The 25577-nt window shown below is 32.8% G+C and overlaps 1 protein-coding gene across 4 annotated transcripts; it reads right to left on the bottom strand.

Moving 5' to 3' along the window:
- Window positions 1-13813: 13813 nt before the first annotated feature.
- On the bottom strand, window positions 13814-20068 carry LOC120088555 (vacuolar cation/proton exchanger 3-like). Of its 4 annotated transcripts, none has more exons than XM_039045947.2 (13): window positions 19440-20068; window positions 19063-19248; window positions 18648-18908; window positions 18488-18555; window positions 17845-17873; window positions 17055-17251; window positions 16739-16951; window positions 15668-15799; window positions 15401-15517; window positions 15273-15326; window positions 15042-15158; window positions 14444-14540; window positions 13814-14338 (listed from the first exon to the last, which is right to left on the bottom strand). In XM_039045947.2, exons 2-13 carry the CDS (start codon window positions 19120-19122, stop codon window positions 14310-14312), a joined length of 1374 nt encoding a protein of 457 aa, XP_038901875.1. In that variant the 5' UTR covers window positions 19123-19248; window positions 19440-20068; the 3' UTR covers window positions 13814-14309. The 4 variants fall into 4 exon arrangements, with proteins under 4 accessions (XP_038901875.1, XP_038901876.1, XP_038901877.1 ...); XM_039045948.2 differs by having other exon boundaries at window positions 19063-19108; window positions 19440-20010; XM_039045949.2 differs by lacking the exon at window positions 15668-15799.
- Between the last annotated feature and the right edge of the window lie 5509 nt (window positions 20069-25577).

The following is a 25577-nucleotide window of genomic DNA, read 5'->3' as shown; positions in this document are numbered from 1 at the left end:
GAGGGAGTTAAATGATTTTTAAAATAAAATAAAATAATTTATTTTATTTTCATAAATCAATTTAATATATATTTATATGATAACTACCTTATCATATAATATATATATTAAACTATATGTTATATCAAATATAACACATAATCTATAGTTTCTATTTCCTCACCAATGACATTTAATATAAATCTCATTTATATTAAATTTAATTACATGTTTCAAATTCATATAATTAATATTTGAATCATATTCAAATATTTATTTCCTCTCAAATAAACTTTATATTATAATGTATCATAATACATTATAGTAATTATATCATATATAATTAGATTAAATTAATTATATCACATATAATTAATTCTCTTAATTAGTTTGAACAATTCAAATTAATCCAAATATTGATTCTCATTAATTCCCGTTGAGCTATAGAGGGGACCCCATGGACTTATAGCTTGAAGCTCCAATGGTATGTGAATAATTAATTAAACTCCTCTAATTAAATTATTCATCATCCATTAACTGTCGAACACTCCAGTAAAGATCAACAGCCGCACTCTTCGCACTACAGATATATTTCTATGTCCATTGGATATAACCAGTCAATAGTACAACGACCCTTCACAAATTGCCCGTAAGTATAGCTGGACCAAAATTAACGTTTTGCCCCTGCAGTTACATCTAACTCCTTAAGTACCACTGATCCCTCTAATGAACAATAGATCATAATCCAACTATGACCAAATCCCTCTCGAGCCAAGACAGGGTGTGGTGCCACATTATTCAAGTCTCGGAATCAGCCCTTAAGAGAGTAATTTATCTACTTACCCTGACATTGGTGAATGAGTGAATTTCTTCTTGTGTAGCTGTGTTCCCAACTCCTCAATCAGACAAATCCCCAAAATGGTAGGCTTCTTGAGTCGACAATCTAACCACTCTCACCCATACAAATCAAAGGACCGCCTTCATAAGTAGGAGTTCACACTCACTCAAGATTCAGGTCATGTTACCTATAGTCATCCTGGTGAAATGAAAGTCTCTAATATGAATGGTGTTATACAATGAGACTAAACATTTCGTGGTCCGGTCTTATACAAACTCGTTTTTATAGAATATTCCCTCTCACATGTCTCCACATGAATGATCGGAATCAGATCATTTGTAGTAGTTTACAATAATTGTAACATCTACAAAGCGGGTCATACTCGTAATGCCACCAGAATAAGGTTTCCAGCCTTATCCATCTACTATAGACCATTTAGGTTATGACTTAAACATGATCTACATGTCTGTCTCTACATACATGCTACAAGATAACCTTGGATGTTAGTTTATTGGTTTGTAGTTAATGCAACTAATTTGGAAATAAAACATTACATATTCTATTACATAAATAAAATGTTTGTACAATATAATTACAAAATATAGGACCTTACAAGATTTAAGGCATTAACCCCAACATTGTCTATCCGGTCTTATCCCTGAAATGGTAGGCTTATTGAGTTGGGTTGAACCAACCCTCACCCATGCAAATGTAAGAATAATTCTGAATAAATAGAAGTTCATAGATAGTTTAGGATTAAGGTCAAGTTACCTAAGTGATCACTTTGAAATAGTCAGTCTTAAATAATAAACAACATTATAAAGTAAGAGTGACTTATTTCTTGGTCCGGTCTTATACAAACTCTTTGCATAGAGTGACCCCACTCACATGTCTCTACATGAACGAATCAAGATCACATTGTTTGTAGCATTTTATAACAATTGTAACATCTACAAAGTGGGCCGCATCCGATAGTGTCCCAAAATAAGGTACCCAACCTTATCCGTATATTATAAACCATTTTGGCTATCTACTCGAACTTGATCCGCTCTTATGTCTCCAATCTTAATTTATTGGATTCTAGGTTATTTCTTAAAGGATATGAGCAATTCATATATTCAATAACAACTTTATTGAAAATAAACATCAATAACATCTATACTGATTAACAGAACAAGTTTATTGTTTACAGACCACGAATTTTAGGACATAAAAACCAACAAATAATAATTAATAATAATAACAACAACAATATTCAAACATTAAATATTTAATCCATCATTTAAGATAAAAGTAAATAACTATATACATAACTTTTTAATGATCAATTCTAGAATTTTTCTTGAAATTAATGTCCATTATAAACAAAATAATAATAAAAAAAAATTAGTACAAGATTATTAGAAACTTATTTTTCTATTAAATAACAAAAATATATCAACTTACCGAAAGAAAAATGTTGCATCTTACCAAAAAAAACTTTGATTGGTCGTTTATAGAATATTTCTCGGATAATATCCACTGTAAAAAAAAATAATAAAAAATCCGTTCAAGATTATGAGAAACCTAATTTTCTATTAAATAACAAAAATATATCAACTTACCCAAAGAAAAATGTTCATTAAAATAAAGTAATAATATAAACAGGTGAGGAAGATGGTAAAAATTAGATGATTGTCGAATTTGGGGGAGAAATATGAAAAATATGTTAAAAAGATGGCTATTTGGGGAGAAAATATGAAAGAGATGGAAATCAACAATGCTTCTCGGGTGTTAGGGAGAAAATGGATGATAAAAGTGAAGGAATTGAGGGGGGAAATAGGTAAAATTTAAGGGGAGAGTAAAGTCGAAAATAACAAAATTCAAAAAATATCTCATGACGAGGTTGTCTAGTGCGTGAAGAGTTGTTGACAGTGGTCTGAATGCGTCTTCTGAATAGACGCATTCGGGTGATTTGACGTTTCACCTTTTCTTTTTTCTTTTTTAATTTAATTATTTGAATGTGTCTCATACATTCAAGAGAGATTGGTCAAAAAAAGAACAAAACAATGTTGAATGCATCTCTTCAAGAGAGACATTCAAATAACGACAAAAAAACATCTCCTTCTCCCTAAATAGTTTGAAAAAAACATTTTTACCTAATCAAGTTCTAAAATGTCATTTTTTTTCTCTAAACCCAACCCAGTCATTTATTTTTTATTTTTTCATTTCACTTTTTTTCTTAAAAATAATATTATAATTAATATAATATTAAATAATTAATGAATTAAGTAATTGTATAATTTTAATTTAACAAGGAAATAAATTTACAAGAAACTCACCCTTTTTTCTCTCTCCACCCGAGATCAAATATCCTATAAAACAAATCTTTTAGTTTTTTCTTTTCCTTCTTTTTTTTTTCAATATGATATTGTTGTTTTCTTAATTATTATATCATATTTATGTTGTAAAATTGAGAGCAAAATTGAAAAATTCTTATAAATAGAAAATTTTCAAAAGCAAAAAATTTTAGAAGTGTTTGTACTTTTGAAATTTTTTGCTCTAAAATGTAAATATTTTTAAATACTTTTGTATATTTAAAAAGACTCCAAACAAAATGAGGCACAAAGGGAACATAAATAGCCCTAAATTATATTATATAATAATAAATAAATAAATAAAAGGAAGAAAATTAGAAAATAAAGAAAAGTGAAAATAGGAAATTATGAAAATTATAAAATTTGTGGAAATCTACTTCTGTCCCAAATTCTCATTAATTTTCACCAATATATGTTATTTTACAATTATCCAATTGCTATTATTTATAGGCAATTTGACTATAGGATGTGACATTATATGGATAGTGAAAGTATGTAATTATAGAACATAATGAATAAATATGTATAAAAACACATGGAGAAGAGGGGACGTGACACTTTTTTTTAGGACACTAGGCATTGAACATCTATTTTGTAGTTGATATATATATATATATATATATATATATAAAAGAATTTACAGTTTTTCCCTTATTCTTTAAAAATTGAAATTAAATAATATTACAATTGACTTAAAAACTTTATTAAAAAAATCTTTTATTAATTGATTATAATAATATTAAATATGTAATTTAATTATAATAACATGAGTTATAAAAAATCAAAATATGTTATTATGATGAACAATACTAAAAAATCACAACGTGTAATTGAACTAAATAAAATGTAATTTGAATACTAAAATATCAATAATTTTAAATTCTAACTTTATCAACTAAATTTATATAAATTCAAATGAACTACGTTACCACTAATAAATCATTTTGTCGTTAAAAAATATACAATTACTTAATTCATCGATTATTTAATGTTGTACTAATTATAGTATTTTTTTAGCAAAGTGATAGATTATTAATATTTAAGACACTGTTAATATTTTAAGATTTAAAATTTCAAAGGTATCTACAATTAATTTGTTTAAAAAATACATATTTTTTAAAATCATAACAACCTCAATTTTATTTGTATTTAAAATATATTTTATTTAAAGACTTGATTCAACCTTCTAAGAATTAAGATATGATTCAACCTCCTAAAATTTTAAAATGTGATCTAAACTTTTAAAATAAATGGCTGATCTAACAACACCCCAAAGATCTAATGATTAACATTATAAAAGAATGAATTATAGTGTAATTCTTCAAGATTAAAACACAAAAACCTAATTCGAACTTCAAAACTGAAGAAATTCTCCATTGCAATAAAGATTGATGGGCAGAAAAAATTAAAATTCTTCATTGCAAATTAAGATTGATTGGTAGAAAAAGTTAAAATTCTTGATTGCAAATTAAGATTGATTGGAGACCAAAAAAAATTATAGTATAGTACCTTAGGGATCTTGTTTTTCCTTTACCATGTCTGATATTGAACTCTGCAACACAACAAAAGTTAGTGAAAAGGAAGGTGAGATCGGCTAGAACACAACAAAAATTGGAGAATGAGATGGTTATGCGAGAAAAACAAGAGGGGAAAAGAAACTCATTAATAGCAGTTAGACCATGACATGACAAAAGAAATATCAGAAAATAAAGAAAAAAATAAAACAAGATGGAGATATAAGATTTTTTTTCTAACTATAGACCTAGAAGTCAAATCCATATATTTTTTTCGAGTTCAACCCTTTCTAACATATAACTATTAATTCACTTTCACGCAATTAATTAATTAGATACAACACTAAGTTCTTTCACTATTGATTTCTATTAATCTCCTATCACCTTCATGCATATTTGATTAACAATTTAACATGCTAGCTCTAATCTAATGTCCTTTCTCTCAAGCAAAACATCGAATGAAAATCATTCAAACCGTGGCCAACTGGTCGAAAGAAATAAACATAAGCATGCCAAAATAATTTATGCATTAATCCAAACTAAGAAACAATCAAAATGGTTTGCAAAAATCCATAACTAAGTCATAAACCGTAAGAACTACAATTTAGTAACTCATGGCTCAATCCACATCGTTCCAAGTATTAAAAATGAAAGGAAATGAAAAATACAATAACACAAGAATAGTATAGCTTCTTGATTGATCACTTAAGATTTTCCTAAGTGTGAAACTCCCTCTCGATAATCTCAGGCCCCTTAAGAATGTGTGTATTTAGTGAATGAAAACTTAGGTTTCCCCCAAGTGTGAGAATCCCTCTCAATATGCCTTAGACTCTCCTTAAGTGTGAAACTCTCTCTCACCATGACTTTTATCTTTTCCACGTGAAATGAAGATCACTTTACTTGATGAAATTAGGTTCCTTAAGTTTGAGAATCCCTTCTCAAATTGATGATGAATAAATTAAAACGATCTAGAGTAAGTCTCAAGATCTACAACAACACAATCTTCTTCAAAGAACGATTGACGCACTTGGGAATGCCGATACACTCACAAGGTAATGGCTTCAACATTTTTTTGGAACGACCCAACCCTTAAAAGACAATACACATCATCTTAGATATGCATTGCGGAAAGAACACAGAGACAACCCTAAGACCAATTCTGCAATATTCAGAACAGGAAATAAAATCAAAGAATAAATAGACAAAATGTTCCAGATAAAGAAAAAATATTATAGAGGATCAACATCTTCCGACAAAACAATCTTAATAACTATTGCAGAGACATCCTGAAGAGCAATCCAACCAGAAAGATGACACACAACACATAGGGCAATAAGCATAAAACCCTTAAACAAACAATGTCAACCATGAATCTCTAACCTATATAGTTTAACCATGGTTAACTATATAGTTATATTCATGCTGGCCATATTTTTGACAATATTATATATGCTAGCTCAGCAAGTTAAAGTATTAATAACTACATGGTGGTAACTTTAATTTACACTCAATTTCAATTGAAAAAGGAAAAACAATTATTTTTTCTCAGCAAGTGTGGAAATTTGGTAGAATGGGAGGGGAAATGATTTTCAGTCTTGATAAGTAAACTATTATTAAATGAAAACATTAGGAACGTATCAAAATTTATCCCTAACTGAATCATTTTTATCCTATGCTTTTAATATTTGTCAAAGAAATATCAAACTTTGATCATCGTTGCAATCTTTACTTTAGGCTTTAAGAATTATTACAAATTTTACTTTGAATAATTTTTTTATTTAAAAAATCTCCATGAAATTTGTCTGATATACATTTAAGGGTGGTTTGGGTGATTGTAATGGAATAAGTTTGTAATGTAATATAATTCAAAACCCATGTTTTGGATTGAGCATATTGGACTCGATTTATTATTAATATCCAACTCATTCCGTTTCACAGTTTTCAATCCAACTCTCTCATTTTCACGTTTCACGATTCTATATCCATTTCGTTCTCGATTCCTCATGCATCCCTACAATCTAAAATTTCAATGATTTTGATCATATTCCAATTTCTCAAACAACCCCTTACTGAATATAGATGAAAACTATTAGTATAACATTATTGATGAAGCTTCATACAAAAAGAACCTTAAAGATAAATTTGCATTGAAACTTGTGAGTTTTGAAAGATTTTTTCAAGATGTTGTATATTATTCAAGTTTAATCTTTTGCCAAACATGCTTTTTATTGAATTAATATTGTTGTGTCGCTTTATCATTATATATATACATTTAAAAGTTGATATTACAAATTACAGACTTTATGTCGAGTTATGTCATGTTGGTTATACAAATATTGTGGAGAAGACATGTGAAAATAATAATTATTATCCACTAAAGTTATTCATCATATTTTTAAATAAATTCATTTAGGATATTTGTAACAGATAGTAAAATAAGGAAAAAATAAAAAAAAATATATCACCTCTGTAAAACATTTACAAATATGACTAGTCAACTTTTGGATTTTTATTAAGGGGCAATTGCAACTTTAATTAAAAAAAAATAAAAAATTGGGCGCGTGTCTCTAGATTTTGCTTTTTTGCAATCATGTCAAAAAACTTCCGCTTGAAAATTTGATTGTTATCTAATTTCTATGTGATCGTTATGTGATTGTCACACCTGCAATTATAAAAAAGTTGAAGTTATGACTATGGTTTCTTAAAATGTATTTATCATACAATGCAATTTCCCTTTTTCTAGTTTCCAATTTGTCCCTTCGTTATCTTGTCAAGTTATACATTTTCTTCTTCCCTTCCTTTATTTTATTTATTTTTTATTTATTTTTTATCTTTTTTTTTTTATTTTCTTTATTTATTCTGTTTTTGCCTCTTCACTTTTTTTTTTTATTTTCTTTCTTTCTCCGATTTTTGCTTCCAGTTTTTGCTTATTCCCTTTCTTTGTTTTATAAAAATTTTCTTTCCTTTCTCCAGTTTTTGTTTCCTTTCTTTTCTTAATTTTCTTTACTTTCTCTAGTTTTTTCTTCTTTTCTCTCTTTTTTTTTTTTAAAAAAAAAATCTTTCATTTATCCAATTTTTGCTTCTTCCTTTTTTTTTTCATAAGAATTATGAGACTAAGTTTCATACCTAAGACTTGAAAGTACTCAATTCATAAGTGACCTAACACCAATAAGCTAATCAATAAGTTTGATTATGATGGAGTTAGCATGCAATTAGCGGAAGAAATCAGGATCATTTAAACACTCTAATTCATCAATTTTAGCATCTAAGTAAGCATGTTCATAAGATAAAAAGAGGGTTTCTTAAAACATACCTTTGAAGACTTCAAATTCTTCAAGTTCCAACTTGAATCTCCACACCAAAACCTTGTTGACCACCATTGGATCTTCCCTACTATTCTCTAGGACCTTAGATTGGATCGTGGGATCCAAAATGAACTGAAATTTAGGAAATTTTGAGAGGAGAGTTTTCTGGTTTTCAGTTAGTGAATGAAGAACAACTTCTTCAGCAACTTAGCTTTTAAATTCTGATTGCATGGCCAATTAACTCATTAATTGAACCGAGCTTTATCTATTTCTATCATCAATTCAGATCGTCTCAAGGGATGACACCACCTACTTGTAGTATTGAGTGGAAAATTAGTGACTTTTGTTGGATAAATCCACTAATGGGTTTTCCCAATTTAAAATTGAATTTCAATTTGAAGTTCACTATTCTTTTTATTTTGAAAATTAATTTTCAAAATTAAAAAAAAATCAATATATTTAATTCTATATTAAAACCTTATTAATTATATATATGTATATATCTAATTAATTCAATAATTAATCTCATATAAAATTAATTCTTAATAATTAATTTAATAATTTAATTAATTATATTAATTTAATATCAAATATTAAATTAATTAAACACCAATTCCACAATCATGAATCTTTATTCATGTAATTAATATTTAAATTGAATTTAAATATTATCCAATTCTTCAATTTCGTTTAATTCGGTGTTAAATGTGTAACTATATCATATATAATTACTAATTCCCATAATTTGAATTTGAACACTTCAAATTTACTCATCACTCTATTCTAAGGTTTAATCCATTTGTGAGCTAGGGACCTAATAGATCTAAGATTATGGGCTCTAACAAATCGAGATTAATTGGCTAAATTCTTTAAACCGAATTAATCATCCGTTAACTACCGGGTCACTCCATTAAAGCCCAGTAGTTGCACTCTCCTCACTATAGATATATTTCGTCTACTTGATTTAATCATAATCAATAAGTTAACCCTTCACAAGTTGTTCATAATAACGGTTGAGTCAAATGTTGTTTTACCCCCGAGATTACATCTTGCTTCTTAAGTCCCACTGATCCTCTAATGAAAAATTGGTTCGTGATCCAATCACTAAAACGAGTCCTTTCTGGGCCAGTGAGAGGGTGAGGCCTCTTGTTCAAGACTTTGAATCAGTACTTAAAAGAACAATCTCTCTTCTATCTTTAAAAGCGGGTAAGAGTGAATTTCATCTTGTACCCTATGTCCCCAGTTATCTACCCGGTCTTACCTCTGAAATGGGAGGCTTATTGAGTTGACGCTATTAAGCCAACCCTCACCTATGAAATGGGAGGCTTATTGAGTTCATAGTTCTCTCAGGATTAAGGTCGAGTTACCTAGGTCATTGCTTTGAAATAGTCTGTCATAAACAATAAATAGCATTATAAAGTAAGAGTGAATTGTTTCTTGGTCCAGTCTTACACAAAATCATTGCATAGGACACCCCTACTAGCATGTCTCCACATGAACTATTCAGGATCACGTGGTTTGTACTAAATACAAAGTGGACCGCATCCACTAGTTTTCCAGAATAAGGTACCCAACCTTACTCGTATACTATAGACCATTTTGGCTATCTACTTGAACTTGATCCAATCTTATGTGTCCATATAAAGTCCAAGTATTTATGTAATAGCCATGGATCTTAGTTTATTAGATTTAGTGCAATTTACATATTCAATAACAATTTTATTGAACAAAACTTTAATAACATTTTATTGCAAATAAAATATGTTTAGTTGTATAAATACGAGTTTTAGGACATACAACCCAACAAACTCCCACTTGATTAAAACTCTAGTGGATTTATATACAAATAGATACAATGTTGAGTAATGAGAGAATAAATACAATAAACTAGGGCATTAGATACCCTTTAATTCTCCCACTTGCCCTAGATTTATCTATCTCGTAGTCCTAGTCCCACTAGGTGACCATCGAACACTTTAGTTGGAAGGGCCTTTGTAAATGGATCAACTAAGTTGTCTTCTGAGGCGATCTATGTGATGATCACATCTCCTCGATGTACGATCTCCCTGATGAGATGGTACTTACGCTCGATGTGTTTTCTGCACTTATGGCATTCTTTGAAATTTTTAACTGCTCCATTGTTGTCATAATAGAGGGGGTCTGACAGATGCATATTTGGAACCACTTTCAAATCGGTCAAGAACTTTCTAAGCCATACTGCTTCCTTGGCTACTTCACATGTAGCTGCGTACTCCGCTTCCATGGTGGAGTCAGCAATACAACTTTACTTTATACTCCTCCATACTATAGCTCCTCAATTTAGAGTGAATACTGACCGTGAAGTTGATTTCCTAGAATCCACATGGTCTGGAATTTAGAATCAATATATTCTGCAAGGATCAGATCCTTGGCACCATACACGAGCATATAGTCCCTCGTTCTTCGAAGATACTTGAGAATGTTCTTAATGATAGTTCGATGATCATATCCAGGATTGGACTGATATCTGCTGACAATTTCAACTGCATAGCAGATGTCAGGACATGTACACAACATGGCATACATCAAACTTCCAATTGTTGATGCATAGGGAATTCTTACCATAACCTCATCCTCTTAAGGTGTCTTAGGATATTGTTCCTTAGAAAAATGAATTTCATGCTTAAAAGGTAACATACATTTCTTGAAATTTTGCATTTTATATCTAGACAACATCTTGTCTATATAAGATGTATGAGATAATGTTAATATTATGTTTTTGCAGTTCCGAACTATTTGGATCCTAAGAACATACTACGCTTCTCCCAAATCTTTCATTTGGAATTGTGATACCAACCATCTCTTAACATCAGTTAGGAATCCTGTCTCATTCCCAATGAGCAGGATATCATCAACATACAAAACCAGAAAAGCTACAATTTTGTTGACAATTTTCTTGTAAACACAAGGCTCGTCAATGTTCTGTTCAAAGTCATAAGATTTGATCGCAGTGTCAAATCTCATATTCTAGGATCAAGACACTTGCTTCAACCTGTAAATGGATCTTTTAAGCTTGCAAACCTTTTGTTCTTGATCTTGTTCAATAAACCCTTCTGGTTGAGAGATATAGATACTCTCGTCAAGAAAGCCATTCAAAAAAGTTGTCTTGACATCCATTTGTCAAATTTCATAATCATAAAAAGCAGCAATGGACAAGAATATTCTAATAGATCTGATCATGGCAACTGGAGAAAAAGTTTCTTCATAGTCCACCCCTTCTCTTTGGGTAAACCCTTTTGCCATAAGTCTAGCTTTGTAGGTCTCTATACCTTATCAGCTTGGTCTCATTTCTCTTGTAGATCCATTTGCAACCAATAGACTTTACCCCTTCGGATTGATCTATGAGTTCCCAAACTATCTACTTGAACTTGATCTATTCTTATGTCTCCACATAAAGTCCAAATATTCATGTAATAGCCATGGATCTTAGTTTATTGGATTTTGTGCAATTTACATATTCAATAACAATTTTATTGAACAAAACTTTAATAACATTTTATTGCTAATTCAATATGTTTAATTGTACAAATTGTGAGTTTTAGGACATACAACTCAATAGATTATTAACGAAACATTAAATATAAAAGTAAATGAAAATGGATTTGAAAGAAACTTTTTTTTAGTCCACAAATTTGTACCATTTTTAGAAATATTTCTTAAAAGTTTGAAATAAGAAACGAAAATAGTTATTAAACAAGTTTATTTCTCAAAAAATGAGAAATGCGAATGATATCAGACCGACTAGTAGTTATTTTTCTTTTTATAAAACTTTAAGAGTATGATGTATATCAGAAATCAACTTGAAAAAAAAAGCATAGATGGCCCAAAATGAAGGGCGCAAATTGAAATATTTGTGTACCGATATTTGTTTACAAAACCAAACGAAGAAGAAAGATTTGGTTTGATTGTTCGTTATTTCTACGGAAGTGCCCTTGAGAGGTATCGAAAAGAAAAGGGACTGTACGAATGTTGGAAAGGACAAGGAAATGGGCAATAAGGTGGTCAATAACTATCATTTATAAAAGCTACCACTGATAGCATGTTATCGATGATAGAAGTTAACACTGATAGCACGTTATCGATGATAAAAGTTACCACTGATAGCACGTTATCGATGATAGAAGCTACCACTCATAGCACGTTATCAGTGATAGAAAGCTATCACTGATAACATGATATCAATGAGATCATGGATAATATGATATCAGCGAGATCATTGATACCATCTTATCAGTGATGTTATCAGTGAAAAAAGCTATCACTGATAATCCTGATATGAGTGATATTAGTGATATCGGTGATAGAAATTAGGTGAAATCTATATATCGAGTTTCTCTGAAAGTTCATAACTAGTTATAGAAGTCTATCATTACTAGCCTTAAGTGTTAATATTTCAAGGTTGATTCTAATTGATGAAAGTGTATCAGTGATAACCACTGTTAATTGATAGCAAATTAAAAGCTAATATTTCAATATTGTATTAATATTTCTCAAATTGAAAGCTACCACTGATAGCAATTGATAGCAGCTATCAGTGATAGCAGTTGATATCAGCTATCAGCGATTGTCGCTGGTAGCTGCTATCAATGATAGCTTTCAATTAGAGAAAATCGGGAAGAAGCAAGCAAAATGGTGGCTAGGCATGAACTTTTTAGTCTTTTACCATTTTTTTCTCTCTATATATGCAATTATTTTATCATTGTACTACATATTCTATTATTTTGGACTTGAATTCCATTTATGTAACTAACCCATTCATTTATATATATATATATATTCTACTGACTTACAGATCCACACTAAAATTAGTTTTTTTTTTTTCTTTTTTTTCTTTTTTCTTTTTTCTTTTAAGACAATATAAACTTCTACTTGACAATCTCAGACATTTGATAAAGAGTAAAAGAAGTATGTAACAAGTTATATTGGTTGAAGTCGAAAATGATTAATGTTATTAAATTGGTCAAGGAATTATACCTTTCTTAGGTTGAAGGTTTGAATCTTTTATCCTTGTTTGTTAAACTAAAAAAAATTAACCGTCATTGTTGGTAGTCCTAACTCCTTTCATTTTATTTAAAAAAAAAATAAAAAAAAAAAATAGTGGATCTTCATATTATCAAAACATGTCACGTTAATGAATTTCCCTGTCACATTTACAATTTAACTTGGTCATATTGTGATTTGCTAAATTTACAAAACTAAAGTGAAGATTGAGGGATCTTTTTAGGGTTATTCTTATTTTAACCCACCTCAAAGGAGGTTGTCCTAACCTATCTCATCTCATTTTGATTTTTTAAATTTTAGGGTAATGACAATCCTAGTACTTTTATATTTTTAAAGAATTACAAAAATAGCAAAATCTATTAGTAATATACTCTATCACTAGTAAACTCTTATTAGCGATTCTATCGGTGATAGACCCTGAGTGATGAATCTAAATTTTGCTATAATTACAAATTCTTTTTATATTGTGTTGTATTTGCTAATACTTTAAATCGGATTACTATATTTACCATTACCTCCAAATTTTAGTTTTCAATTAATAATTTTTCTAACCTAGAGAGGTTATGCTCATATTAATATATCAAGCTCTAAAGAGAGTAAGAAGTTATTCTACAAATTGTTGGCTGGCGTGTCACTTGGACAGCAACCATGTGAAAAGAATAAAATAGAAAAATAAATTTCAAGCAGACGTAATTGTTTACCATTGAATTGGTCCATTTTATAACTCCCCTTTCTAATTGACTAGGATGAGATACCATTTTTCTTCTATGGAATGGATCATTTGTGTCCCTATCAAAAACAAAATAATTGTAATATTAACATCAAAGTTCAAAATATTAACAAGATATTCTGTTACATTCTAACTCTTGTTTCATCATTCATACCCTTAGACTAGTTTTCAAGTGAATGTAACCCATGAATATTAAAATTAAAAGAAAGAAAAAGGTAAATAACAAATTCCCCTAAGAAAAATAAATCAATATGGCACTTTTTTTCCCCCCTTACGCTCGATATCTAGCATTCCTAGTTGCTAAGTTCTGAGTATTTGCCAAAGCTTGCAATGATAAAACAAGATCAGCACCAACGACTAGAAGAATCAAGGAAAACATCTATTGCCATTGGTTGTCACAAAACATGGAAAAATGATTTCTGAACATGGTAGTAGCCTGCGTTCAGAACTATACAGCAATGGAGTGAACCTCGAGCTTCCGTCGTTCCCATCTTCAGGAGAGTTCTAGTGCAGGCAGATTCACTACTTCGAGTCGTCCCTTGCCTTTCATACACCAGGTTTTTGGGTCTTGTCTCCTGCGTAGAAGTTTCGATTTTCATGGTTAGACTGTTTGTTTTGTAGGGCCAGGCTTCCATTTTGTTTCCAGTTTCCCAGTTGTAGCAAAGGGAGTGAAAGCTTACCAACTGATGCTGGATCAATATGTACAAAGAAACTTGCAGCCACTATCAGGTAGCAGAGAATAAGCATAAGTCCTTTGAGGTAATTAGAAGTTCCATCCTGCAGGCTCAATGTTTAGGTTACATTAAGAAATCATTTCAAAATCACAATTTGGATTTCGGTTTAAATGATGCAAAATCAAAACTATTCCAAGGATCCTAACTATTGGTCTGTGGCTCTCCCTAACAACACACAATGTTGGCTACATTTGATATTCATCAATCTGATATTCAAAGACACTGAAGAGGGATTGTGGATTTGCATTATTTGTGCATTTTTGTGAAAGATACAGGATGAAAGAAATACAAAAATCTTCCACGAAAAAAGCAGGACTACCGAAGACATCATTGATTCTGCCATCTTTGATATATATATTTGATATATATATATATATATATCTAGTGTGTAAAGGTTTACAAGCTTTAAAAGGCTATAGTTTTTCTTTCCTCACTACAAATTGGAAATGTCTTTTGTACTCTCTATAATATGGGCTCTTTTGTAACTATGGATATCCTTGGATAAAAAATCTTAAACAAAGTAAGAGAAGGCAAAGTAGTTAACCTGCAACATGAAGGCCACGACAATGACCGTGATGAAAAGCGTGGCAGTTTCAAAAAGTTGAAAATTCAAGTCCATAGGACATCCCATGATCCAACCAATGACCACACAAAAAGGAATCTGCAATAATGTAAAAGTTAATGAGCAATAGGCTGTGGAACTCACCCCAAACATACCATGATACCGGCGAATAATTTATTGAGGAAGCTATAATCAATATGTTGTGGAACTCACCCCGAACATAGATATCTGTGTCGATGATCCTATTGCGACTCCCAAAGAAATGTCCTACACAACACATGATTAGAAAGAAAGACCTCACAGATCACTTTGTTAAGACACATAAAAAGGCAAGCACTTACAAGCTTGTCTTTCATGGCAAACATGATGGCACCAGCATGCTCTGCAGCATTCCCAACAATAGGTAGTAGAATAACACTAATGAATGCTACCGGTATGTTCATCGCAACCGATGCCCCCTGAAATTGTCATCAAATATACTATATAATTTTACAGAATATTGCTTTAATGTGAGTATTATCTTCACCATGGAGGAAAAAGGAGAAATAAGCCACAACCCAGAGGCAAAAGAAGATTCGTAATAGGATGTATTAACAAGTAAATAATACCCCAATTGCATTAACCAAGTATTCAGAGAGGACGGAGATCCAAATGGTCAAGATAGACAGCCAAATAATGGATTCCCACATGTTAATCTCAGGAGCTTCTTCATCATCATCAGAATTCTCTTCATTATCCGCCTATTGTATGGCAATTATTCTTGTCAAACTACTAAAAATAGATTCTTTAAAATAATATAAAAAATAGGTAAAAAGCAGTTGAAAGAAATCATGTAAGCATTATATTTTACATCCAACAAGAAACAATATATTTAGTAAATATCCAGTCACGGTAACCTCTCCAAAAACAAAAATTTCTTATAGAAAAAATTCATTCATGGAAAAAGTTGTTTCTGAAAATGTCTACAGAACTTTGTTATAAGTTTCTCAGCACCAATACTTTTCCACATACATCGAGTATGTCAACAAGCAAAGACAGAAACTTCTTGTATAAACAGCAGAAAAAAGACATTGATAACCTCCTCCCATGTTGTCCACAAGGAGAAATAAAACAACCAGCATGAGAAGAAATTAGTTAGGAGTTTGCTCCTTGGTGGAGGAAATGTGATATTTCATTAAGGGTCAAGGTTTGTGGTTGCACCCTCCCTGATTGGCTGACTCTATCTTGGGTAGTTTAGATAGGAACCAAGAGAAACGAAAAAGGAGAACAACATATGGGACAACTGTACAATGGCGACCCATTAATGGAAAAACTCCAAAAGAGTAGGAACTGAGAGGATAAGAAAGGTTCAGGAAAAAATTCCCAAAATTAGTCCATCAATTAAAGAGATTCTCAAATCCTATAAGATACTTGAAAACTACAATATTTAGCAAAATTCACAACAAAAAGGCCATCTATATCCCATAAAACAAACCATGTCGCAAAATAAACCTTCAGTAAAATGCTACAACCGAATGGCTATCAAACCTTATTTCCAGACTTTCAACTCAGATTATGTCACTGAAGGTTCAAGTGTTATAACAATCATGGTATGGCATTTGCATAAAAAGACTATTGATTAAATAGAATGTAAGATAGTTTATGCTGTTCAGAACAAGTATGAAAGCAGAGCTATCAACCTCATTGACCGGGAGATATAAGTTCTTATCACTTTTCAGCTGAAAAACAAGATAGGCAGCATATGCCACCAACATAATGCAGCTACTAAATCTTGAAAGAGCCAACTCTGACTTTCCAGAGTGCAACTCTGTATGTGTGGAACGAAGAACAGCAGGAAATAAAAGTCCCATTACCGCCATTAACAGCAATCCGGAATTCACTGTAGCAGCTGCCTAAAATAAGAAAACATCATACAATGATGTATACTTGAGAAATCAAACAGAGAATAGTACATAATCGGCATCCAAGAAAACTCCTATCTTTGTGAAAACAAACCTTACTGAAGACCTGCTCTCTCTTAGAAACCACAACTCCACCAGCAAAGAAGGCACATCCAAGTACTAATAACATATTAGACAAAATCGAACCTAATAATGACTGTTGAACAACACGTATCATTCCTCTTCGCAATGCATATATTGATATTATCAATTCTGTGGCATTTCCAAAAGTAGCATTCAGAAGACCTCCAACTGCAAGGTTAAAAATGAAAGTGCTAATGTTAAATTTGAGAAGTAGAGATAAAACATTACAAGAGGAAATTTCTCTCAATTTCTTCTTTCTTTGTCTGGCTGGGGTGAGGATGTGGGAGCGGAAGGGCCAAGGGGAAAGGTCTTTATATTTTAGTGGTTCCTACTTCCTATGACTGTTCCCCTGGGCTTGAATAAAAATACAACATTGTCTTCTATTTTTTTTTTATTTTTTTCCTTCATTGGAAGAAATGAAAGAGTACAAGGTCATGTAAAAACCAAAGCTCGCAAAAGAATGAGGCAAACTAAAAAAGGGACTCCAATCAAGTAAAACAGTATGTCAATATCTAAAGGTAACCTTTTTTTTTTTCTTTTTTCAGTTCACCAATTGTGGGAATGGGCATCAAACCATCAACCATTAGGACGTTAATTTGTGTCTTTTCCTTTTAGTAAAGGGTAATTACAAAAAAAAAAAAGAGATTTCTCCACCGAAATCAGCACAAGTCTTCTTAGCCAATACGTCTCAAAGTAAGAAGCCATTAAAAGATGATTCCTACTCCATAAATGAATTAAAACCCAACTTCAAATCGTATTACCTGTGGCTCCAGTATAGCATGCCAGCTGTCTGCATCAAAGAGAGATCAAATGTTATATAAGACATCTATAAATTCACAGGCAAAAGTGATACAGGTTCATTTTATTTGAAAACCCAATAACCCAAAAATGAGCAGATTTTTCTAATTTTACTTGGTAAGGAATTGTGGGGGATTAATGGTTACATAGTTGATCATTATGAAACTTAGACATATCAAACCAGTTGTTGAATCAATGACTACTAGTCAAATCTATTAGAAAGTTGGTTTCAGGGAGGGAGGCACAATGGGTTAGCAAATTGTACCCAAACCCAACTGTGTGTTTTTAAAACACAGAGGCTCCTTGAGGCAGAATGAGGTGCAAAGCAAGACATGACCTAAAACTTATATATATATATATATATATAGGTCATGTTTTCATGCATCAAAGCCAATAGTAGATAGTAAACGTGTGATTTAAGAAGTGCTAAAAACTAAAAGGATTCTCAACTAGTATCACACTTTCTTTAGGAAATGAAATCAGATCCATGAGTCCAAAAAACTATGGATTTATCAAAAGTATAAACCATACCATCCAAGTTCAAAAGCAAAAAATCTCTACAAATTCACAACTACAACAAGTAATCTAAAATTGAAGAAACATTACTCAGTTGCATAGCCCAAACGCTCCGCAAGAGGTACGATCCCCAACAAGCTTAAAAGGAAGACCCAACCCTGAAATGCACATACATAATTCATGGATCCAAAATGGAATAAGATAACAACCCTAGTTGAATTGATACAAACGTGTGGAAAGATAAACTCACATGATGACCAGATAAATTGCTGACTATTATTGCTAAAGGCCCAAAAGGCATGAGAAGATTAATTTTAGCAGAGAAGACGACAATCTTAATGCTGCCAAATACCCTGTTCTTCATGTTGGAACAAAGTTTCTGCGAACCACCACCCAATGAAGAACTATGGATAGATCCCTCAATTGAAAAATTCTTTCTATTTAACGATACAGGACTAACAAGGCTCTCATCTTCAAATTCCAGTATGGTTTTCTCGCCTAATGACCCCATCTGTTACACCAAACCAGCATGCTTATTTAATATTTAAAACAAAAATCGTTAAAAAGAACCCCTTGAAAACAACATTTAAGGGTATAAACAAGAAGCCTGAAGGATGATTTCTAGACAAACAAATAGGAAAAAACAAGGGAAGAGAAACAAAGACCTCGGCGCGGGAATGCCTTTCAACGCTTTGTTTGTTGTCGTTACTCCTAAATCCATCCATGAAATAACGTTAGGGCACAACGGCAGCCAAATTTCCATCACCAGACATGAGAATTACAGCGCAACACATCTCTTCCCACGGTAAGTTGTTTTTTTTTTTTTTTTTCAAATCACTGTCAATTCATATCTGCTCAAGCAACCCATTAACCAAATTCAGAAGGGTATATCTTAAGCAAAAGGAATTGCAAAATCATGGTGACCCACATACATTTTCTCAACAGGAACATCAATGGCATTGAAATCTTAAGAAATCTCGAAAGAAGAAAATACAAGCCCAAAAAGAGAGAAAAAAAACCCCAAAAAGGAAACAGAACAGACCTTTGGAGAGATGGGTTGGAACAATGGTTCCCCAATCTTCAAAGGGGTTGAATAAATTGCACAAAACAAGGCAAAATTTCTCGCAAAATGTACGAAGAAGAAAACAAAGAGAGAGAAGTTGGGGGTCAATGCTTGAGATATTCTGGTTTCATAATTGAAAGAGGGACGGTGGAGGAAAGTTGAATATGTTGGTTATGAATTGATGATTGTTAGGAAAAAAAAATTAAAAAAGAATAGTAGAAATAATGAAGGTTGAAAAGCACACACGTTCCTTACACGGCCACATCGCAACCAATCCCACCATTGTCGCTATTTTTATTCCTATTTCGTGGGAAGAGAAAATGGGTTTCTAAAATTTGATATAGAAACGCCATTAAAGCAAGACAATGAAAAGAGAAAAAACAGATTTTCTTGGAAATTGGGAAATGGGTTTTTTTAGGGATGAAGAAATATCTGAGGATGAAGAGTCAGAGAAGCGGTCACTTTCTATTTGCTTCTCTCCGTTTCAATCGGAGAAGACTTTGGTTGAGCAGCAGCTGCCCCACCCCCGCGCATAACAACTGACTTTCCCATTTTACATTACACTTAGAATTCTCTCTTACAGATCATTCCCACAAAATTTTAAAATTAGAAAAAAGTTGGTTTCTATTCGTTCTTTTAATGGAACCCACGTTGCATCATTTGACCCAAATAACAAGAATATCAAAGTTGGAAAATCTATAAAGATGATCTATTTTGATCCAAAATGTCAATTTTTAAAAAATAATAGCAATGGATCCTCTGTGGACCTCATCGCTATACCAAATTACGTAAATTGCCCTCACAAGTGCCTCACGTTATAAGTCTTGCTCTCGTCTGGTTAAACACTCTCGGTCTCGCTTGGAATTCTCTAGTTTAATGTGATTGCTCGTCAGTGTAGGAATGATTTGACAATTTTTACAACTGAAGCCTCAAATCAATAATATCTAAACACAATACAATGGTGATTTCTTTAAACTCTAAACTCCATTTCAACGGTGATTACTTCTTTGGTTTTCAACGGTGTTTTGTTGAATGGAGTTTTTTTCGAACAGGGATTTCCAAGGCGAGACTTTTTCAGAACGGATTTTCATTATTTTGAGTTTGTTTCATTATTTTTGCTGTGTTATTTATGGAAAGGAAGGAATTGAGCATTACGAAATTTTGCATTGAGAGAGAGAGAGCGAGAGATAGAACGAGAGTGAGAGAGAGCGAGATTAAGAGAGAAAGAGCGAAAATGCTTGTATAACTTAATGACAAATGTTCTCTTGCTTTGTAGGATGATAGAAAAGTGTCTACTTATTCAATATGGAGGTGATTGGGATGAGAATGAAAGTTCGTATATTGAGGGAGAGTTGACAAGAATTATTGTGCCTGTTACATCGAAGTATGAAGAACTTAAATTTCACATTTACAGGGTTACAAATGTTAGTTCTTTAGAGTTTGATCTTATAATGAAAGTTAAATATAAGCTTGAATATGAAGCCCCTCCACAATACATAAGAAATAATGATGATGTTCGCTTCCTTCTTTTCCGAGAAGAGCTTAGTAGACTTTAGTTATCTGTAACGCTAAAATCGAATCAGGACAAAAATATAAGAATGAGGTTTGGAAATGTGAGTTATGATGATATGACTGTAGACAGATAATACGAGGAATCATATCAGTTTCTTCGGGAAGAGGATGATATTCCATTGTCTACCAACACTGTACCATTAACATTATCACTAGACAACGACCACATTAATCTAGCAGGATTGAATTCAATGAATTATGGTGATACAGAATTGGGCAGTACTTCAGTTGTTGGTAATGAGAGATCATCTAGACTTGATTATATGGATTGAGGTCATCCAAAGCAACGTTGTGATCCTTCAGTGGATGTTAATGAGTAACCAACAGGATTGAATGAAATGGATCGTGATCATAGAGATATGCGTTATTCTACAATAGCTTCAGTGGTTCTATCATCTGTATCTTTAAGTCATAGGGGAAAGTTGATTGTGCATGGTACCTCTTCATCTGGGATAGAGGACGTTGAAGTTAGTCGACTATTTTAAGTAAAAAGGACGTTGAAGACATCGATCTTCAAAAGTGGGCACAAGTTTACCAAATAGAATGAAGATATGACAACATGACGTCCAACAGTGCAGAATGTTGCAATTCGTTAACTAAAGAGTATCGGCTATTGCCCATAGTGTGCTTGATTGAACATGTTAGAGAAATGCTCCAGTCGTGGTTCTACGAACGGAGGAATTACTAGGTATCTCGAACGATATTGCACTTTGACTATTATGAAACTCGATTGGCAAATGAGGCCGATAAGGGAGAATGATATCGAGTTGAGTCTATCGGGTCCATGTGCAAGATAATCGATTAGGTAGTATTGTGAATCTTCACACGAAGGAATGCACGTGTAAGGAATTCGACTCACTTGGTATCCTGTGTTCGCATGCAATTGTGGCTGCCAAGGAACAAAACATACCTATTCAGAGTCTTTGCAGTCGATTTTATACAATGGACTCTCTAATGACTGCGTATACGGAGCCTATAAATCCACTCGGACACATATCTGAATGGAAGAGAGCTCCTGGATATGTAGAAAAGACTATCCTTCCTCCAAAGTTTATGGTACAAGTCGGCAACAGAGAGTGAGAAGAATACCATCCAGAGGAGAATTTCGCAAACAAATAAAATGTGGTCGGTGTGGAATTATAGGCATAACTGCCAAAATTATAGTGAACCGCTCACAACCGTGTGACGTACTGAAATTGGCAGAAACCATGACTCAAATACCTCTCATCTAGTTTAGTTTATAACTAACTTTATCTTGTAACAGTCTGTTGGTATGTGTTATAAATACCATTGAACAGGCCCCAAAGAAGAGTTTTTCATACTTTCTATTTTTTTTTTTTTGTAAACATAAACAAGTTATGAGCAATCTTCAAGTGAGAAAGAAAGTGAATCTTTTTGCAAATCACGAAAACACAATCTTGTTATCAAATCATATCGATTTCAGAGTATCAAGTTGAATCGCGTATCGAGTCAGAAGTTTTTCATCTTCGAGTTGCTTTGAGTAAAGATTAATATCGAATAAAGAACAGAAACTCGTCGAGTATAGAAGGAAATTTCCATTGAGTATCAAGCAGAAACTTATCGAGTATCGAGTATCTAGCATTGAGGAATTAGCAGAGCATTACACAGCCATTTCTTCATAGTCTCGCTCTCTCTCAAAATCTCGCTCTCTCAATCTCCACAAGTGTTGCTTGATAATTGGTAGAAATGCAAGTTATTGTAGCTTTTTATTTAGAATTATGAGGGCTAACAAGTAGAATATGCGGTGATTATACTAGGAATTCATGTGAAAAATGAGCTTGCGCCGATCAGCATTGAGAATCTAAACTTACCCAATATTATGCGTTATTTTACGACAAAACATCTATTTTTGTAGCCATCGCAGGAATCGATTGCATGCGGTGAATCCCAGACCATCACAAGGGTGATCGTGTACGTCCATCGCATGGATGTTGTGGCTATTAACTGCATGCGTCCATCGTATATAGGTTGCGGCTACAGGATAATAACCATGATAGAAGGGTGATCGCAAGGTTGGGAGTATAAAAAAGATGATGTTGACATTTCACCTACCACACCGTTTGTAGTAGAGATTCAGAGCAGGTCCATCACACCGTTAATAGCAGAGATTTAGAGCAGGACCATTAATGTTGTTGGCGATTGAGCTCTATGAATAGAGCCTTAGAGCCCAACTTCAAATCATCCGAGCTTCTGCCTTAAGGTAGATCCTTATGATCACATATGAGAGCGTGAGAAGACATTCTTTAAGAGTTCTTCATTCCTTCAACATTTCGAGTGACGACTGGAGCTTTGCCGGAGATAGATCTCGAGAAAGACTACTCCACTGCCCATCCATGGCACCACCGGCAACCTTGTCACACATCTGATGGAAGCAAGACATTGCCGACATCTAGCCCTCAATCTCTCTTCTTATCTTTGTATTGTATTACATTTTGGCTTAAGACATTAATACATTTTGTAATCAATGCATCTCTTTATTTCCTTCGACTACATCTTCATTAACTTCGTCTTTATTATCCTTTACTTTCATTGCAACGAACTAAGTAAGATTGCAAGAGTATCACATACTTAATCATGCAGCATAGATATATGAAGCATGTAGCAAACCACCGAGAGGTGTGCATTGCATGAGTATAGTGATTAAATCCTCTTTGCTTAGTGTGAGGCTGTAGCAACGCTTGTCTATGAGTGGTCGCAATGCTTGTCTATGAGCTGATCAGCGGTGACTAACTGCCTGAGAGGGTAAGTAGTGGAACTCACTAAGCAAAATAAGCAGTGTTCCTAGAGATAGGAATAATCTTATGTTAACCATGTTTTTTGTGATCATCTTGTCTTATGAGTGCGTCATTCATCGTTTGGACATACTTGGGAGAGTAGTCTAAAGACCAAATCTAGGCTTGAGAGAGTTATATTGGATCGCATAAGCAAGAGTAGAAACTTTTAGGCATAAGTTCTATCTGCTATCTACACATCGCATGCACTCTAGAGATAGGATATGATGGTATGCGGTCACCTTGTTTTATGTGTGTTAGATCGCATAAGCAAGAATAGAGACTTAGACATAAGTTCTATCGACACTATTGGCATATGTATTGCATGTGTATTTGTGTATAGCCTGATCGCATAACTTGCATTGGCTGGGGTTACTGGGGTTACCCTTGCGATCAAGATTAATGATGCGGTGAAATCATCCCCTCCACCATTTTATCTATTTTTCCTTGCATCTTATTACGCGTTAACAGTTTTCGTGTCTCTACCAACTTTCATAGTCATACTTCCATTGCTTAAATTGTTTAGTTAGGAGTAGGAGTAGCGCATAGTCTTTTAACTTCATTATTCTTTTATTCTTCACCATAAACACATTACTTCGTAATATTTAGTTACAAGTCCTTGGGTTCGACCTCGGATCACCCCGAGAAACTTGTGATCTCATTATACTTGGTGAGAGAGCAAGAAAACTTGTGACAGGAACACATGGTCATCGCATATATTCTTAAACGCATATTACATATCCCTTAGTCCAACGCATGACCATCAACGCATGGAGATTAACGCATATCATAAGACGCACACATATTTATTCTCCACTTTTTCACCCATTATTGCTCTCCCTAAAAGTTTCGCTCTTTAAATCTCGTTCTCTTTCAAAGTCTCGCTCTTTCAATCTCGCTCTCTCTCAAAATCTTACTCTCTCAATCTCGCTCTCTCTAAAATCTCGCTCTCTTAATGTTTGAACTTTGAACCTTGAACTTTGATATAAAAATATACCATAAAAGAGCAATAGCTCAATTATACATGTTTTGATAAAATGTATAATATTGAACTTTGAATTTTGAACTTTGATAAAATTGTTTTATTCATGTTTTACATACATAAAAAATACATGTTTTCCATACATAACAACTACAATAAAAAATACATGTTTTATTGTAACAACCCAGATTTGTACGCATACACTACAAGAAATTAAATGTTGAAATTTATTGGATGATAAATATAAATACCCTAACCTTAATTTAGGAAGCAGAGAAACAATTAAAAAAAATAAATAATATTAATAATATTAATAAATAAATAAATATAAATAAAAATAAAAGAAAATTGGAAAGAACGAAGGTGGAGAGAGCGAGACTCTAATTTAATGATAAATAAATAAGTAAATAAGAGAAAATTAGAGAAAGCAAGAGTGGAGAGAACGAGATTCCTGGAGAGAGCGAGATTAAAGAGAAAATTGGAGAAAGCGAGAGTGAGAGCGAGATTCCTGGAGAGAGCGAGATTGAAGGAAAATTGGAAAGAGCGAGAATTGTAGCGAGAAAGCTGGAGAGAGCGAGATTGAAGAAAGCGAGATTTGCAGCGAGAAAGTGGGAGAGAGCGAGAGCCACACCAGGGAGAAAACTGGAGTGAACGAGATTCTGAGAAGAGAGCTGCACGATCGAAGAGAGAATTGAAGAGCGAGAAACCCCAGCGAGCGATGCTAGCGAGATTGAGGCTGGCGAGAGTAGAGAGAGCGAGATTGAAGGAAAA

Source organism: Benincasa hispida, chromosome 10 (assembly GCF_027475165.1).
Source record: "Benincasa hispida cultivar pf3 chromosome 10, pf3_genome.v1.1, whole genome shotgun sequence".
Lineage (NCBI taxonomy): Eukaryota > Viridiplantae > Streptophyta > Magnoliopsida > Cucurbitales > Cucurbitaceae > Benincasa > Benincasa hispida.
Note: the sequence above shows the minus strand (reverse complement) of the source record. Positions and strands in the feature narration are given on the sequence as shown.

What these genes read in the sequence shown, in the direction of transcription:
- LOC120088555 (XM_039045947.2), bottom strand. Translation starts at nt 19,122, where the DNA reads ATGGATGGATTTAGGAGTAACGACAACAAACAAAGCGTTGAAAGGCAT. An exon ending in GCAATTTATCTGGTCATCAT is followed by an intron (nt 18,556 to 18,647) that starts GTGAGTTTATCT and finishes TGTGCATTTCAG; the next exon opens with GGTTGGGTCTTCCTTTTAAG. An exon ending in CACAGATATCTATGTTCGGG is followed by an intron (nt 15,159 to 15,272) that starts GTGAGTTCCACA and finishes ACATTATTGCAG; the next exon opens with ATTCCTTTTTGTGTGGTCAT.